This window comes from Heterocephalus glaber, unplaced genomic scaffold, assembly GCF_053883595.1.
Source record: "Heterocephalus glaber isolate CG9 unplaced genomic scaffold, H.glaber_assembly_v1.0 deba00001600, whole genome shotgun sequence".
Classification (NCBI taxonomy): domain Eukaryota; kingdom Metazoa; phylum Chordata; class Mammalia; order Rodentia; family Bathyergidae; genus Heterocephalus; species Heterocephalus glaber.
In genome coordinates, this window is record NW_028258372.1 from 5,273,221 (window position 1) to 5,291,530 (window position 18,310).

The window sequence follows — 18,310 nt, forward strand, 5'->3', positions numbered from 1 at the left end:
ACTGCTTAAAAACCACTCCTCCGTGAGATTGCTCACACAAGATCACTCAATCCAGCAGTCTTGTGACTTCTGTGTCACTGTGTGTTCTTTCTGATTTCCCTCCTGCCTATATCATTCCTCTTTCATCTTTGACCTCTAAATGGTGAAGGATATTAGAACTCGGTCCTTGGCTTATTTCTTCTGAGCTACACATTTTCCTAGGTCATCCAGCCAGTTCCAAGCCTTTAAAGTCTATTTCTATTAATGTCTATTTTAGCTTATTTAATAGCTATGACTAGTTTGTTTATGCAGATGTCTACATCACATGGATGTGTACAAGGCATCTCTAACATAAAATGATCAAACCATTCCTTCCGATTTCATTCATCCCCACAATGTTTAATGTTTCACATCTTATAAATGGCACCATTATCTATCCAGATGCCCACATCAAAATTCTAGAAGTTATTCTTGACTCTCCTACCAAATTCAACATACAACCTAATAGCAAGTTCTATAAACTCTGCCTCCAAAATATTTCAATTCTAACTTTCTTAGTCTCCCCCACTCAGAATCTAAACCACTTCTAGCATGTAGTTCTGAAATAGTTCTTGCCTTCCCCAAAACTGCTTCTCACAATCTGTGGGTTGGGTGGGTGGTTCATCTGGATGGGTGGGCATGGCTAGGGCAGGATGGTCTAGGAGTTTCACAGTTGGTTGGATGTCAGTGGGATATAGGTGAAGACTTGACTCATTCATTTGATGTGGTCACAAGACTCCCAAGATCTCCAAAAGGAGAGCCTCTCACTGGAAAGTACCTTTCAAGTCCGCTTGCATCATGTATACTAATGTCTCATTGGCCAAAGCAAGTCTGAGGCCACCACAGACTCAGTAGGGGAGACACTTACCAAAGATTATGTATAATTTGGGCCACTGGCTATTTTTACAATCTACCACATTGATTTCCCTGGTTCTACCTCCTTTGCCACTCTACATTTTCCACACAGCAACCCAAGTAATCTTTTAAACACACACACACACACACACAAACGTATGTCACTCCCTACCCCAATCCCTACTATATCTTAAAATCTAAACTCCATTATGAATTTAAAAGCTCTTCCAGAATCTGGCTTCTGACTACCTGCTCAACAACACCATTGCCTCCTTGTCTGTTAACTTCCTGTCATAGTCTTTTGTTTCCTTGAATACCAAAAAATTCTTCATGCCTCAGCTCTTTGCACTTCTGTTCTCTCTGAGTGGCGTATTTGTCCCTCTGATATTTGCAGGATTTTCTGTCATTCAGATATAATCTTAAAACTCATTACATAGTCCTCTATGCAGCAATATAATATTACTCTCAATCACTTCTTTAATGTTCCCTAAAGCACATACACTGATATTTTGTTGTTCCCCCCCCCCAGCCTTCCCCTACACTGAAAGGTGCTTAGCATATGAGACACACACCACAAATATTTGTTGAATGAATGGACGAGCCCCTTACGTGTCCGTGGGTTGTGCTAATCCATGAATGCTGTACTCTCTTCCCATCTCAGCAGCGTAATCTTATAAATTCTATATTGAGGATTAACTGGATGCATCTTACATCCCATCCTTCACCAGTATCCTACCTTCCTCAATTTCTTCGCTCTTCCCTTTGCAAAATTAAATAAGCAAAATAAAGGGGGGGCGGGGCTTAGGGTCATGACTTTGGTCTTTTGCCACATTCTGTCGGCTTCACCAGGCTCAACGAGGCATAAATTAACAGCACCAAAGTCAGCGCCGCGAGCTTGAAGGTGGACGACTTCACCTCCCGCCAAGGACGAACAGTTTAGCATCCGCCGGCCGATTTAAGGCACCGCATGCCGGGAGCTGTAGTCTCCCGGGACAACTGCTGAGGCTCTGAACCCCAGAGCATGCTGGAAACTGTAGTACAGGGCTGTGGAGATTACGCCTCGGCGCCGCTCTGCATGCTGGAAATTGTAGTTTTTCTGCGACCTCGTACCTCTGGGTCGGAGAGGCTCCGAGGCTGTCGCCATTTTAAGTCCCGAGGTGCGGCAGTAGGGAACTAGAGCGCAGGCGAGTGCAGCCCGGCGCCGGGCCGGCCCCGCCTCTGGGGCGCCTGGCGCCCGCCCCTCACTCAGACCCCGCCTTTCCCCACGTGTCTGCCGCCGAGGGGAGGCGCCTGAGCCGGAGCGGGCCCGCCACCGGTCCGGTCCCGACCTCACACCGGCTTCTGTGTGCGGCGCCCCGGAGCGGCCCGGCTGCCCGATGCTTCCGCCTCGGCTGCGGCGGGCCGGGCTGTACGCGTAGTGCCCGGCTCGGGCCCCCCGAGGCGCCCGCGGGGTGGGAGCGGCCTCGGCCCGGCCGAGAGCAAGCGGCTTGCGGACGAGGCGGCGGCCGCGGAGAGGAGGATGGGGGCTAACCAGTTAGTGGTGCTCAACGTGTACGACATGGTGAGTGCGGCCCCGGGCGCTTCCTGGGCTGCCCGCCCCCAGCTGAGCGCCCAGGGTGGGGGAGGGGATGGGGCCGGCTTCCCCGTCCTGGCGCCCGCGGCGCTCCGCCCGGCGCGACCCTGTCAGCCCCGGGGCTTCGGCCGAGGCTCGGGTCGGCTGCACCCGCTCCGGGCCCGGCCCCTGGCGGCGTCCGCGCAGTGTCCTTTCTGCAGCGCTTCCGTCGCGGTTCCGACCTCCCCTCCGCCACCTGGCCCACAGCTGCCCCGCTCTCCCCGTCCCGATCGCCCGCGCTCGCGCTCCTCTCTCTGCTTCTACTGAACCCTGCGTTTCTCTAGATGCTCAAGTCTTCAAACTCTCGAGCCCGTCTTAAGTCCAGAAAGTCACAGCTGTCGATGCCTCTGCTAGAATCTTTTCAAAGCTGAACAGGAGCCCGCACACCCTTGCCTCCAAGGCAACCTCGTGAAAATGAATGAGGCCAAAATTTATCAGGAAAATAGCCCGGCTGAATTATTTAGAGATCACGTTAGCTGCTCCTTCCCTAGATTCCGAAGGCCACTTTCCAGGTGATGCAACAGGTGGATGACGTGACCACTGAAGGGGAAAGAAAGAACTTGTTTATTCTGTCACCTAAGTCTGAAGTGCTGCAAGCACAGACTCGAGTTCAAGGGCTGGTTCGCCCGATCGTTGCGACTGAAATACCCCCAGAAAAACAACCGCTAGAAAATTACTGTGCTAGCTAGCTGCATGCTTGGGTTTGTTGGCTTGCCTTTGGTTACCGAGTTTTGTTTTGTAAAGATTATCTCTGCCTACAGTGCGTAGAATTTTTTGTAAGTGGATTGGCAAAAGACAAAACCCCGCTCGTTATTTTTGTTGGTTTAAAGCTGCAAAAATTCTGCAGTGCAGATTCTTGGTTCTCACTCACGGATCTAAACTTTGTATTCTTTGTATTGTTTATAAGATTATAAATTTAGAATGTAAAAAAGGGATTCTGCAAACCATATCTGGGAATTATGTCAGCAGAGCGGAGGGTCTGCCCCTGACTTGAGGTGAATCCTCTGTTAAGTTCTGATGTAAGCCTGGAGATAAAAGCAAGTGGGTTGACGGGGAGAAAAGTAAAGCCGATAGTAGAAGAGCTAAAGGGAAGAATAATGAAGCAAGGGGCCTTAGAAAACCAAGACAGTGTAAGGCTTTTGGCGTATGTCACTAGTTAAGAATTCTCTAAACTTTGTGTTCAACCAGACACTCCTCTTTTTTGAGACTTTGTATGGCCTTTTATTGTTTCAGTGTGCCCCATCTGAATTTGGTTTCTTTTTTATTCATAGAGACTATCACAAACCATCCCTGTAAATATATTCTACTCTTAAGACCACATCTTAAGATGCGCCTTTTTTTTTAATATAAATTAGGATTATGTTGTGGCCAGAGGCCATGGTTTCAGAGCCTTAAAGAAACCTGTGAAGGGCCAGAGATTTAGCTCAGTGGTTTCGCCCCCTGCTGCACAAGCGCAAGGATCCGAGTGTGATCCCCGGTACCAAAAAAAAAAAAAAAGAAACCTGTGAAAATAGGAAAAGTTCTGCTTTTTTAAGAGCTAGGAATGCAGCTCAGGAGTAAAGTGCTCACCTCTGTAATGTCATGGGTTCAGTTCCTGGTACCGTGGGGAAGGGGAGGTTGCTTTTGAAATTAAACAGAAAATAATGTCTTTTGGCATTTGGTAGGTATTGTGTAAATCAGGAAAACCATTGCTAAGTATGCTAAACTGAGGCTAGAGATATTCCAACCCGTGTTTTTTAAGGAAAAGGTGTTCTGAACAATCTAATACTACCTAAGTAACCAAGAGCTCATTTCTCAACTTTTGTAAAAAGTAAGTAGTTACAGAGGAAGCAGACAAAGAACAGGGTAAAGCGCCCTCCCCAGATGACTAAAAGTGGTATCTAGAGTTTCTAGGCTACAGTCTTGATTTGTCTTCTCTACAGAGTAATTTCTGGGTTCTCACATATTGCTTCTTCCTATCAACAGGAGGAGGAACATATTAATCAGAATGGAGGATAGTTGAATTATTAGACTTCTAAAACACTTGTATGTTCTTTTGAGAGTTTTTGGTCTATGAATATTTTATATCACTAATTCAGCAACTTATTACTAATTTAATTTTGACCTTGTAGAAGCTACAAGATGAATTAATTATCCTTTTTTAAGGAATTTAGAGTATCATGAGGGAGGTAACAATAGCAACAAAGACATAACAGGATTTTGTTAAAAGCAAAAAAGAATGCCATGGAGACTGTAGGTTATAGGATCAGGGAATGCTGAAAGATAAAATGGGTGAAACTTGAAGCATCGGTAGGCTCGCCAAGGGCAGAGGACATGAACAAAATGGCAGGAGTTGGAAAGGACAGGCTGGATTTGGGAAATACCAGCTCGTCCAGTATTACTAGAGTACAGGATGCTTGAAAGGAGAGAAAACTGAAAGTTCTACTGGAACATCACAAGTCGGAGAGATGATGGGCTTGAGTGAAGGGCTGAGGGCCTGTGAAGGTGAAACCACTTAACATTTCTGTGGAAGGGATCAGTGTGATCAGTTACACTGTAATTTAGGAGGAAGACCAGTGGGTTGAGGTATACGTTTTCGTCTTTCATATTCATTTTTCTCAAATCAGTTTTAACTTTTGATAATGGTTTTGCTTTGATGCCAAGGATGAATTCCTTTTATCTTTGGTTATAATTCTTATTCCTGTTAGATGCCTTTGAGGCTTGCTGTTTTCTACAGGCTTAGTATATGAGCTGTCTTGTCCAAACTTAATATAAAAATCAACCATTGGTTTGTTGTGACAGTGGTATGTTATACCTATTGCTGTGTATCCTTGTGTCTCTTTGTCAGATTGTCACCTGCTTCCACTCTACCTGTATTTTTCCTATTTACTAGATTGGGGGAGCTGTGTGGATCATTCCTCTTGTTCTGTAACTGCTACGTATTCGTAAATAGTTTTATCAAGGGCAGCTATATTAACTTCTCCTGGAAGAATAGTGTCATCCTCAAAAGGTTACTTAATCATGCACAGTGCTGCTAAATTATTACATGCTCTCTTCTCAGTGGTTATGCTCCTCTGTGTACTTGGGGCAGTCTGCCTCCAATAAAACATGTCCTGTAGTTATTTTCTGGGTCTTGGAAATGCGGTTATTCACATATTTCTAATTCACTAGCATATGTAGCAAGTTGATTCCGATTAGTTTCAAGCATGGGGAGAAATCTCTGGTGTAGTCACTTTAGCAGAAAGTTTTCCTTTTTCATTGATCTGGATTTTCTTTTTAATATCGTGACTACTAATACCTGTAAAATAGGAAGGTATTTGATAGTGTTTGTAGATTTATTCTATAAACAAGGTTCTTCGTGTTGTTAGTATCTACACATCTTCAGAATCTTGAAGAAATACTCTTTAGGACCCTTCAGATTTAAGCATTTTTGCCTGGACTCCATTCTTTTGCCCTGCCTTTCTCACAGACATCTATAGATCTAATTTAGAGTTTCTGAACAAGTTTCAGACCTACACATCTAAATATACTCTTTACTTCAGTGGGTTCATAATGTCTCAGAATCATGTCCAGGAACAAACCTCTTCCGCCTCTCCATACATCACACTCTTCTATTGACCCCCAAACACCGCCACTTTTGTTATAATTTTATCTTGGTAACTAGTACTTTCTTTTACTCAGTAATCCAGACCAGAAACTTGGGAGTAAATCTGAATTCCTTTTCATCACAAACCCTTCACAGTCAGTCACCAAGTCTGGTCTGTGTTTCATTGTGGTTGATCCATCTGAAAATAACAAAACTTGACCGTCAGTGGCCTAAATTGAAAGGGTACTTAGTCCTGGGTTAGCTCAACAGCTGAGTCATGTCATCAAAAATCAAGGTTTTCAGAAGGCTGAGGCAGGAGGGTTACAGGTTTGACCCCAGCCTGGGCAACTTAGTAATTTGGTGAGATGCTGTCTTTATAATTTTTTGAAAAGGGCTGGCTGGCAATGTAGCTCAGTGTGAAAGGCCCTGGGTTCAATCTCCAGTACCACCAAAAAATCCCTGAGATTTTCCCACTCTCGTACACTCCTGTGTTCAGCTTGTTGTTGCCTTTGGTCGTTTTTGTCTTCTGTACTGTAAAGTTACTACCATAGCACTAAACATGGTATTCTCCTTCAGGATGTAAAAGAAGGCAAAGAGGGCGAGGACTTTCTTCACAGGCACCTGTGTCCTTTCACAGAAAGGAAAAACATTGCCAGAGCCACCCTACTTTCTTAGAGATGCCCCAGAATTAGCTCCCACATAACTGCCAAAGCAGAGTAAGTGGGTATCTGGCTATTCTCCCCTGTCCAGTGACTTGTAGGTAAGGAAGGCAGGTATTTGGAAAATGGCAGTCACTGGAAACTTAGGATGCCTGTCACATTTTACTTTCTGAGTACATATTTGTTTAAATTGGTTGTTTTACTCTTATTTCCACTATTTTCAAGTTTAACTTCAGGCTGTCATTATCTCGCTCTGTGTAATAAAGTATAATGGCTTCCTTACTAGTTTCAATCTCTGTATTACTTTTTTTTAAATTTACTTTCCATTCTTTTACCATTTACCTTTCTCGAAACATGAATGATTGTGCCATTCCTCTGCATAAAATTTACTTGTAGAATAAAATCTCATGCCCTTTATGAGATGGTACCTACCTGGCAGTTGAAGGCCTATCTCCTCTGCCTGTGTGTACACTTTTATGTTCACACAGTGAAAATTTTTGGTTATCCAGACAGGCTCTTGTGTACTGAATTCACACCCCTGCATCTGGACATATGCTGATTCTTCTGCCTGGAATGTCTCAGTCCAACTCCTGGACTAAACTTCTGGCTGTAGTTTACCCTTTACTTCTCATTCTTGGGTGAACTTCTGTGCCCTACTGGAGCTTTCTGCTTGTTTCAGTTACTGCATAGCGTATATTAAGTCCTGTGCATCTCACTAGACAGTAGCTTCCTTGATGACATCATGACAAGTATAGTGGACCCTCAAGATACAACTGGCCTGACATACCAGCAATTTAGGTTAATTGGGTTGATGGAAGATTCATCTGCCTCTTGCTATCTATAGCGTGTGCCCAGGTAAACATCCAGATCTCAGCTGTATTGACGTGTAACCAACGCTACCTCGGAACTGATCAAGTCCGTAAGTCAAGGCTGCGCTGTATCAACAACATGGCTTGTACTTACAAGGTGTTATGTAAATATTTACCAAGCGGGTGGGATTTTAACTAGCCAGTTTTTATTAGAAGTGCCAGTATTTAAATGGATGAAAAGCTCATGTGATCCTCTTTGTGCCAAATCCCTATTTCAGAGTTTTGGTTTTTCCTTTTGTATTTTTCTTAGTACTATTGCTGATTTTTAGATTTTTGATTGTTGGACCAGATGAAGACAGAGAGGTGATAGAAATGAACAGAGGAAAAATACTCTTCCTTTACAAAACATTTTTTTTTAATACTGCGGGACTAGACTGAGAGTTTATTTCTTGAAGTTAGATCTTAGAAAATAATCTCCAAAACATTGTCAGCTACTGACTTTTAACATAGATTAACTCGTTAATAAGCTCTCTTATAACAAAGTATGCTTCTTGGGTCAGTGCCACTTTCCACCACTTACCGTACAAACAGTGGGCAGGGATTTAGCTCAGTGGTTTCGCCGCCTGCTGCACAAGCGAAAGGACCCCAGTTCGATCCCTGGCACCAAAAAACCAGAAAAAACCAAAACGTAGAAACAGTGGCCAATGAGTCTAATCAAAAAGGACAATCCTAAATCTTCACTGCCCCCCACCCGTTTAGTGTATGTGAGAAAATTCAAGCTCCATATTTATTTTTATTGCAACAGTGACAAAAACTTGGCTGTTTAGTACACAGATTTGCTTAGTTCACATTTTACAAGTTAGAAGCCCAGGTGTTCTAGGCTGGTTGCCCTGTTCCAAACCTCACAAGACCAAAATCAAGTTATTAGGCTCTGTGGGCAAATTTGTGTCCGAACACATTCAAATTGATTAGCAGAAATCTTACTCGGGGTTTGTTTGTTTGTTTGTTTATTTATTGAGACAAGGTCTCATCTCACATGTAGTTCAGGCTGGCTTTGAACTGTGTAGCCCAGGCTGGCCTCAAACTCAAGGTGATCCTCCTACCTCAGCCTCCTGAGTGCTGGGATTACGGGCATGCACTACCACACCCAGCTGTTACTTAGGGTTTTAAATCTCAGTCCCATATTTTGCTGGCTATCAGCTAGGTGTCTCGCTCAGCTGCTTAAAATGTCTTGTATTCCTCCATCTTCAAACCAGCAATGGTATGTTGGGTCCTCCCACTTCAAGTATCAATGATTTCTCTCCTCTGCCACATCTATTCCACCTCCAGCTTGTATAATTAAATGAGACCTACCCAGATAGTCCAGTGTAATTTACCTATTTTAAAGGATTTTAATTACATCTGTAGTCATTTTGCCAGTAATGTAACATATACACAGGTTCAGACACTAGGGAGTCAGTTCTACCTACCACACTGTCTCCGAAAGGTATATTGTAAATGAAAAATCCTCAGTGTTCCCTTTTAGCAGTTCCTTAAGTTGGCACAAAATAACTATTAACCTAGCAACTTAAAATAGAAAATTTGAAGTATTAAAAAAAGCACAGAAACCTTTTATGATTGACGAGTACTCAAATGTTGGGTAGCATTCAAGCACATTGGTGACTAATAGCTGTAGTGGTACAGTGTATTTTAGCTCAGAAGAGCAGTAGTTTAATGCACATCAGTTCTGTGGTTACATTTATGATGATGGATAAAGTTAACAAAATAGAATTTTGAAATTTATAAATTAAATACTAATGCAATACCAGGGAGAGCCTGTTCAGATTCTTTTCTTAAATGGATTTTTCTTAAAATGGGATATACTTTCTTTTACTGTCAGATTCTCTTCAAAATTATTCAAAATGAATTCCAAAGCAATGTTGTTGTGCAAATATCAGCCAGTTGATTAATAGAATGTAAAATGATGACTTCAAAATACAGTAGTATGAAACTATAAGGTAGAAGAATAGTAAAAAGGTGCGCAAATAGAATACATATAAATTTTTTTTTACTTTATCTGAAGTGCATTTTGGTATGTGTTATGTGGCTTCCAACCCCTAAAACAGTAACTTAAAAAGTAACCAGTTGGCCCTATGTTATTTGAAATAGTTTTTCCTCACTAAATTGTGATATCCTTATCATAATAATGAATTCTTGCCCATACACAATTGTGATCTAGCCTCACCTCTTTACTGCAGTCTTGCAGAGTAGTCCAGACTGACCTCAAACTCATGGTGATCCTCCTGCCTCACCCTCCCAAGTGCTGAGATTACAGTGTGCACCAACATACCTGCCTGGCCACCACTCTGTTTTAATTGTTACAACTTCCCATTATATTTTGTATGTAGCTGGGCCAGTTTCCCTTCATTATTATTCCAGAGTTTTCTTGGCTTTTACTCATTTTATTGAGTATGTTTAAGTCTTTGAAATATTAGCACAGATTTTTTTTGTTTTAATTACACTATTTTAAAATACACATAAAACTTACCATCTTAACCATTTTAACTGTACAGTTAATAGTATTAGATATACCCGTATAGTTTTCCAGCCAGTCTTCAGAACTTACTTATCTTGCAAAACTGAAGCTCTATATCCACTAACAACTCTTCATTCCCCCTTCTCCTAGTCCCTGGTATCTACCATTCTGTGTGTGTAAATTTTACTAGATACATACCTTATAAGTGGAACCACACAGTATTTGCTCCTTTGTGACTAATTTCACTTGCCATAGTGTCCTCATGGTCCATCTGTGTTGTGGCTTAAGAACTTCTTTTTCAAGGCTGAATAATGTTCCATTATATGTGTATACCACATTTCTTTATCCACTTGTCTGTGGTTACTTCCTTCCACCATTTGGCTGTAGTTAATAATACTGCTGTGAACGTGTGTGTACAGATTATCTGAGTCCTGACTATCAGTTCTTTTTTATGTATTCCTGTATTGGTCAGCTTTTTGTTGGTGGGACAAAATACCTGAATACTCAGCCTAAAGGAGGAAAGGTTTATTTTTTGGCTTCCAGTTCTCAGAGGCCTTAGTCCATGGTTGGCTGGCTGCAAAGCAGAAACATCATATCATGGTGGAAGGATATGGCAGAGGAGACCTCAACTCATGGCATCAGGTAGCAGAGAGGGCAGGGGAAGAGTCAGAAAGGCATCCCTGTGACCTGCTTCCTTCAACCAAACCCCACTTCTTACTGCAATTTCAACTATGAACTCATCCTTGGATTAACCTGTTCATAAGTTTAGCACCCCATGATCTAATCACCACTCAAAGCCCCACCTCTGAACCCATGAGACTTTTCAAGGATGTTTTCATTCTAAACCATAGTATCTGAGTGACCTGTAATCTCACCACTCAGGAGGCTGAGGCAGGAGGATCACTATGAGTTCAAGGCCAACCTGAGCTACACAATGAGTTCAAGACCAGCCTGGACTGCATAGGGAGACCCTGTCTCAAAAAACTTTTTAAAAAAATCTAAACCATGGCAGTACCCACAGTTTATAGGTTTTTTTTTTAATTGAACTAAACCTATAAATTAACTTGAGAAGAATTGGCATCTGTTTTATCATTCTTTTTCCTCCCTGTTGATGAATAATTTTTCTTTTGAACTTTTATTGAGAAAATACATGCAAACAAGTAAGTTAATGCCAGGCTCCTCTATACCATCTATTGATAGAACAAAGCTAATAAATAAGTAAAATTTGTCAGGGGATATCAAGTGGCAATAGTGTTAAACAGGAAAATTAAGCAGAGAGGAACAATGTCAGTCAGTCTGGGTATACTTGTAGATTTATTTTGTTTTGTTGTAAAGTTTCTTTTCTTTTTTTTAATGGTCCTCCTTAGCTTCTTAAAGCGCTGTGATTACAGGTGTGTGCACCACTGTGTCCGGCACAGTTGTAGTTCACACTAAAGTTTCAAATAGTGTGGTCAAGAAAGTCTCACCAGGAGGATTCCTGGGCGATGAAGGAGTATACCCTGTGGATATCGAGGGCAGGAACATTCCAGACGGAGAGTAAGAGGGTACACAGGCCCTAAATCCACCCACCCATGCAGAGCTTCTTAAGTGAATAGATAGCAAAAAAGTTTTTAAGGGGAATTTCTGATTTTTGTTCTCAAGTAGATTGATGAGGATCATTGAAAGTAGAACAAGCAGTACCAGAATGGGAAAGAATCAGAGATTAGGTAGATTCCACAAAGACGGAAAGCACCATTGCCTAATTTAAAATTACAGTAGGAATTAATGAATAGCTATTGGAAACTGAAGAGCAAACAAGCTTTAGAAAGTCAGAACTCTGTTAGCATCAAATGCTAGGCAGCAGTTTTTAAAAGGGAAATTCAATGGAAGCTAGTAAAACAGAAAAAATTTACAGATACACAGGCAAAATAGTTACCACAAGGGAACAAAAATCAAGCTAATTTTAGTCCTCTCTTTCATGACACCAAAGCCTGTCAGTTGATTGTATTGGCCAAACCTTGAGTGGGAGAAGATAGAAAGTGTGGAGCAAGGCAGAGGAGGAGGAGAGGCTAGACAGTAGATACAGGTGATTTTTGCTCATATTGGAAAATTATATTTGAGTAGCTGTAATTTTTTTTATTAAGATGTAAGTATTATTGGGATAAAAGTCAGACCTAGAGAGGAAAAAGTAAAACAGCCGTATGTCTTACGGCATTAGAGAGAAAACAAGATAAAAATATAAAATGAAGACGAATAGGCCCAAGCGTGTTAGTTATGAAGTAATAGTGATAAATTAAAATCCCCTCTGAAGTTTGTTAACTGTATTTACAGTGTCTTGCCTTGCAGAAATTTTAAAAATACATGTGGTCAAAACTTTTCAGCTCCATGTCATGCATAGGAAAATCTTCCCTCACATAAAATTATAAGAATAATCTGTAGCCCTGTACACTGCTTATTGAATAATTCATAATTAACCATGCCAATTTGAGGCAGAAGCTACATCTGTCCTATACTAAATTATCATGGAAATATAGGTCTATTTGAAGACTTTCTGTGCTGTTTGTTAATTTAGTTACTACTACCTGCTCCATTTTTAGATCTTTACTTACAGCTGTCTTCTAGTGTATTTTCGTATCTGTTAATATCTGAGTTTCTCTAATTCCCTTCAGAATTGTATTTACCTTTCTTACCTTTTTTTTTTTTTTCTCCCTCTGAGACAGGGTCTCTCTGTGTAGCTCAGGCTGGCCTCAAACTCATGGCAATCCTCCTGCCTCAGCCTCCCAAGTGCTGGGATTACCGGTGTGTACCACCACACCCGGCTTACACATTTATTTTTCAAATTCAATTTAGAAGCAGTTTTTAAAAAAAAAACTCACTGAAATTTTAAGTGTAATGGTTACCACATTTATGAATAACTGGGGGAGGTGTTGATATTGATATTGAGTTTTGCTATAAGGAGCTAACATTTTCTATTTGCCAGCCATTGTACTAGACCAATTCCCTAATATGTTTTTTCCATTAAGTTTATTGGTACATTTTAGGTAAACAATTATAGTTATATTCATCATTGGGATCTTGTGCCTTTACATGATGTATCTTGGTTCTTAATTTTTCCCCATTCCCCTGCCCTCCCTTCACCCCCTCCACCCTTCCCTATTTACAAAGACTTTGTTTCCATGTTTTTCCTTTTCTCATATTTTTTCTTTTCCCTTCTTTCCTGTCCCCTACCCCTCCCACTTCCCCTACTCCTTTAGATGTTTCCTTCCTATTTCACAATATCAGTTATACATTTTGGTTCTTATTTACACTTCTAGTTTTTCACACCAGAGAAACTTTTCAGTATTTACACATGTGTGTCCTATTTATTTCACTTAAGAGTATGGCCTCATTGTGCATCTACTTAGCTATAAATGTCTTTAGTTTCTCATTCTTTATGGCTGAGTAGTACTCCATTTTATTAAATAAACCACATCTTCTTTATCCAGTCTCCAGTTGATGGGCATTTGGGCTGTTTCCAAGTTTTAGCTATTACAAACTGTGCCGCTATAAACATGGGTGAGCATATATCGCTGTGGTATGATTCTTTTAATTCTTTTGGGAAGAGGAATAGCTGAGTCGAATGGGACTTCCAATCCTAGTTGTTTGAGGTATCTCCATATTGAGTTCCACAGTGGTTGCACCAGTCTGCACCCCTACCAACAATGGGGAAGGGTTCCTTTCTCCCCACAACCCTGCCACCATTTGTTGTTATTGGTTGATTTCATGATAGCAGCCATTCTTTCTGGGATGAGGTGGAATCTCAGCGTTGTTTTCATTTGCATCTCTCTAATGACCAGTGATGTTGAACATTTTTTCATATGCTTATTTGCTGCTTTTACTTCTTTGTCTGAGAAATGTTCCTTCATTTCAGATGCCCATTTTTGACTTGGGTCCTTATATTTGGGGGGTCTGATTTTTTTAGTTCTTTATATATTCTAGATAGTAGACCTTTGTCTTGAGGAACAGCTGGCAAAAATTTTTTAACCTGCAGGAATCTATGGAACAAAAGGAAAGCAGTTCTACGAGGGAAATTCATAGCAGTGAATGCCCACACTAGGAAAATAGTGAGCTCAAATAAACAATCTAATGCTGAATCTTAAGCTCCTAGAAAAAGAACAGCAAGACAAACCCAAAGCTCGTATAAGGGAGGAAATTATAGAAATCAGTGCAATGGAGACTAAGAGAATGATAACAAAAAAATCAATGAATCGAAGAGTTGGTTTTTCGAAAAAAATAAATAAAATCGATAAACCCTTAGCCAGCCTTATCAAAAAAAGGAAAGAAAAGGCTCAAATCCATGCAATTAGGAACGAAAAAGGTGAAGTCACAATAGACCCAGCAGAAATCTAGAGGATCATCAATAACCTACTTCGAGAACCTGTACTCTAATAAAATGGAAAAACACAGAAGAAATGGACAGATTTCTAGATACATATGAATTACCAAAGTTGAACGAAGAAGATATAAAAATTCTAAACACCCCAAATACAATCAGTGAAATTGAAAACGTAATTTAAAAAAAAAAAAAAAAGAAACCATAATTAAAAATTTACCAACAGGGCCAGGGATTTAGCTCAGTGGTTCTGCCGCCTGCCTCGAAAGTGCAAGGACCCAAGTTCAATCCCCGTTACCAAAAAAAAAAAAATTACCAACAAAGAAAAGCCCAGGTCCTGATGGCTTCACTGCTGAATTCTACAAGACGTTAGAGAGGAACTACTGCCACTACTCTAAACTTTTCAAGGAAATTGAAAGGGAAGCAATACTTCCAAATTCATTCCTAGAAGCAAGTGTTACTTTGATTCCAAAACCAGGGAAAGACCCAACCCAAAGAGAGCTACAGGCCAATCTCCCTAATGAACATAGATGCAAAAATCCCCAAATATTCTTTACCCCTTTACAAGCTGACGAAACTGTGTCTTAGTTGACCTGCTCAGACTCTTAGGAGGTAGAGCACAACCTTCCACCAAGAGCTCTTGACTTTGAAGCTGCACTCTTACCCCCACATGGTTTCCTTTTCCTTATATCGTCCTTCCATATCTTATGAAAGTACTGTAAGGGCTGGGGTGTAGGTGGCAGGAGAGCACTTGCCTTGCACCTGCAAGCCCCTGGTTCCATCCCCAGCATGGGGGGCCAGGGTGTGATTAGTCTAGATATTGTTGAGGTATGGAAAAAGTATTTTTAACTTAAAATCAGCAGACCTTGAGTGAAACAAATTGCCTTCCACAATGTGGGTGGGCCTCACTGAGTCAATTGAAGGCCTTAACAGAAAAGACTGAAGGCCCCCAAAGAAGTAATTCTGTCTCCAGATAAGCTGCAGTATCAGCTCTTCCCCAGGTCCACAGCCTGTACAAATTTCATACTTGCCCGTCCCCCCAGTCTAAGCCAATTCCTTAAAATCACTTCCTTCCTCGTCTCTTTATTTGGGTTAGATTCTGCAGTGACCATGATAATCACTCCCTCTGTCATACTTGACCAGCAACCCTAGTAAAAAGCAACTGTTTACTCTGCCTCAGCAGCTAAATGCGGTTGGAGAAAGCGTAGAGCCACACTGACTGATCGCTAAGATTGTGACCGTGAATCCCAAAAAGGCCTGAAATGCTGTCCGCCAGTGCTTCCTGATTCCTTTGGTCGGTTGACTCTCTAAGACAACTACAAGATTTCTTACTCTCTCCCCATTCCTTACCTTACACTATGAAATCACCTCACAGCTTATTTCGCTGAAGCAGAGAACAAAGGTAACAGAAGAGTGTTCTCATCCTTTTACCACCACTGCTCTCACAGTCTCTCTACCCCACTTGTCCATGTCCCTGTCTGGGGTCAAACCTTCCACTGTAGACTGGATCCCATCTCCTGCCTGTCGAGGTTTACTTCTCTCAGAGTGGTTAGCACAGTATTCTACCTCATCGGTTTACCCCCTCTACCATGTCATTCCATTCAGTAAGAGAATTTGCTGTTTTCCAGTCCTTGTAACTGAGAGGACTCATGATACAGTTTAATATTACCTTTATTTACCATCCAGCATACTTTCAAAACTAGCAAAAAAGAGAGCAAGACCTGTGTTTTATTTCAGTCCCATTCATTCTGATCTCTTGTTCTTTTTGTCTGGGAATATCAGATAATAATGCAGCAGCAAAGATTTTTTTAGTTTTTCACTCTACAGTGACCATAAAGGGCAGAGATGCCATTTTACTCCTTTTTGTCACCACACACTTGTTGCACAGTAAATTGCTTTAAAATGGTTAGTTGACCTATGTGAAGTTCCACTAGGACTTGGCATCGTGAAACAGCTTCTTTCCCCAGTTGATTCTCTTTAGTTTCCAGTTGCTGTTTAGTAACTACTATTGTAATTTCGCTGGTGGGCACCAGTAATGGCTTCTGTCGTCTATGCCTTTTTTTTTTTTTTTTTTTTTTTTGAGATGAGGTCTCACTATGTTTTCCAGGCTTCTGGTCTCAAACTCCTGGGCTAAAGCAGTCCTCCTGTCTCACCCTCCTGGGGATAAGTCAGCACTGACTTCTCTGCTATTCTAAAGGATCATCCCAGCCTATTAGGTGGCAGGTGGGAACCCTAAACTAGGAAGGGACAGCAGGGGACTATACTGCACCTTTTCTTTGGTCAGGCCTGCTATCTGGAATGTGTTGCAAGACGTGGCATATTATAGTTCTTTTTTTTATAGTCTTGCCTGGAATTAGGATGCATGCATTTTTAGCTGTGTGGTCTTGGAACAGTTGCTTTATTTCTCTGTGCCTCTGTTTCTCAGAAATGAGAATAATAATGGTACCTAGTTCATGGGATTGTTGTAGGGATAAATCATTTTAGTACGATGCATAGAATTATAACGTATGTGCTAAACACTAGAAAAGAGTTAGCTGTTGTTATTTTCAGGGTTGTTTTAAGCTAAGTGAGCAGTCATTTGTACGCTTTTAGCAGTTGCAACACCTAGTACAGTAACCGATTTTTAGAATTTCCTCACTTTAAAGGAGTGTTACACTGCAGAGAACTGTGCTATCCAAATTGAAGCAGTAAAAGTAGCATTCTTTTATGTTTGACATTTGCTTCAAAATCTCTTAATATATGTATATATAAAATTAGGGTTCGTTGAGATTTATAAATTTTCTAACGTGGAGATTGTGAAAAGAAAACAGCCTGAGATTGGTTTGTATATGTCCTAACGTAATTATAATTTCTAACTTTTTGCCCAGTAAATTAGAAGAACCACTGAATACCACTAAGTAAAGAATTTAATGTGTCCATTATCTCTAGCACATCCTAATATAATCTTTGTATTCTAGCCTACCGAATGTTGTAAAAAAGATGTGGATAAAGTACATTTGAAATTCTAGTTTCCAAAAGGAATATGTCCTCTAGATTTTCCCTTTCCTTCAAATTTAGGATTTAGTTACAGTCCCAAAATAGAAGTTTCTACATTATTTAAATTAGTGATAAAGTGAGCATGCTATATGAGGATTAGGCAAATAGTAGGTGATGGTGATTTCATTTTACAGTATTTACAATGGTACACGAGGGGCCTCCATAACATCACATTTTAGGGAAAATGATGAATTAACCTCCATCTTGTTCTGAAGTTGTGCAAGATATTTCAAGATCATATAAAGAAAATCAAGGACATGAGATTATTTGTTAGGAAATAGAATTGTTTGACAGAAAAAGCAATAAGTGAAGGCCAAGAACTCCTGGCTTTGTTGACAGCTTAGCTACTCACTATGTGACCTGGGTTAAGTTACTTGCCTGAACATCATAACATAACTTACATATTTTACACTGACTGTTATCATTATGAAAGAATAAGTAAAAATACATTTTAGAATGGCATCCCAAAAATAAGTTACTAATTTACTCTATGTGTACATGTTTCTGTTTTAACCCTTAGAAATTATGAGTTATATTCTGAATGCATTCCTATGGGCAGAGACTGAATTACTAGTCATCCTTATATCTCTGTTGCTTAGCACAGTGCCTGACACAACATAGGAGGCGTACATATATCTTGTCAAGTCAGAGTTGCATTGTTTGTAATTTTGGTGGAAGTGGATATTTAAAGTGAGATTTAAACTGAGATGCAGATAGGGGACCCTTCTATAATGATACTTACTATTTTATCCTGAACCAGCTAAGAACTACATTTTATATCACACTCATGATACACATAACTAAAACCACATGTTCAGAAAATATCTTACTATGTGATCTCTGATAAGTTCTGTTCCATTACATTTCATACATTTAAAATAATGTAGGTG

At 40.7% G+C, this 18,310-nt stretch overlaps 1 protein-coding gene across 1 annotated transcript in view; it reads left to right on the forward strand.

Moving 5' to 3' along the window:
• Positions 1 to 2,029: 2,029 nt before the first annotated feature.
• Positions 2,030 to 18,310, forward strand: part of Desi2 (desumoylating isopeptidase 2) — a 48,106-nt gene continuing 31,825 nt past the window's right edge. Inside the window, exon 1 of the mRNA XM_004853500.4 lies at positions 2,030 to 2,434. Within this exon, the coding sequence (XP_004853557.1) occupies positions 2,393 to 2,434 (42 nt within the window). The 5' untranslated portion in view covers positions 2,030 to 2,392. The remainder of the gene's footprint in view (positions 2,435 to 18,310) is intronic.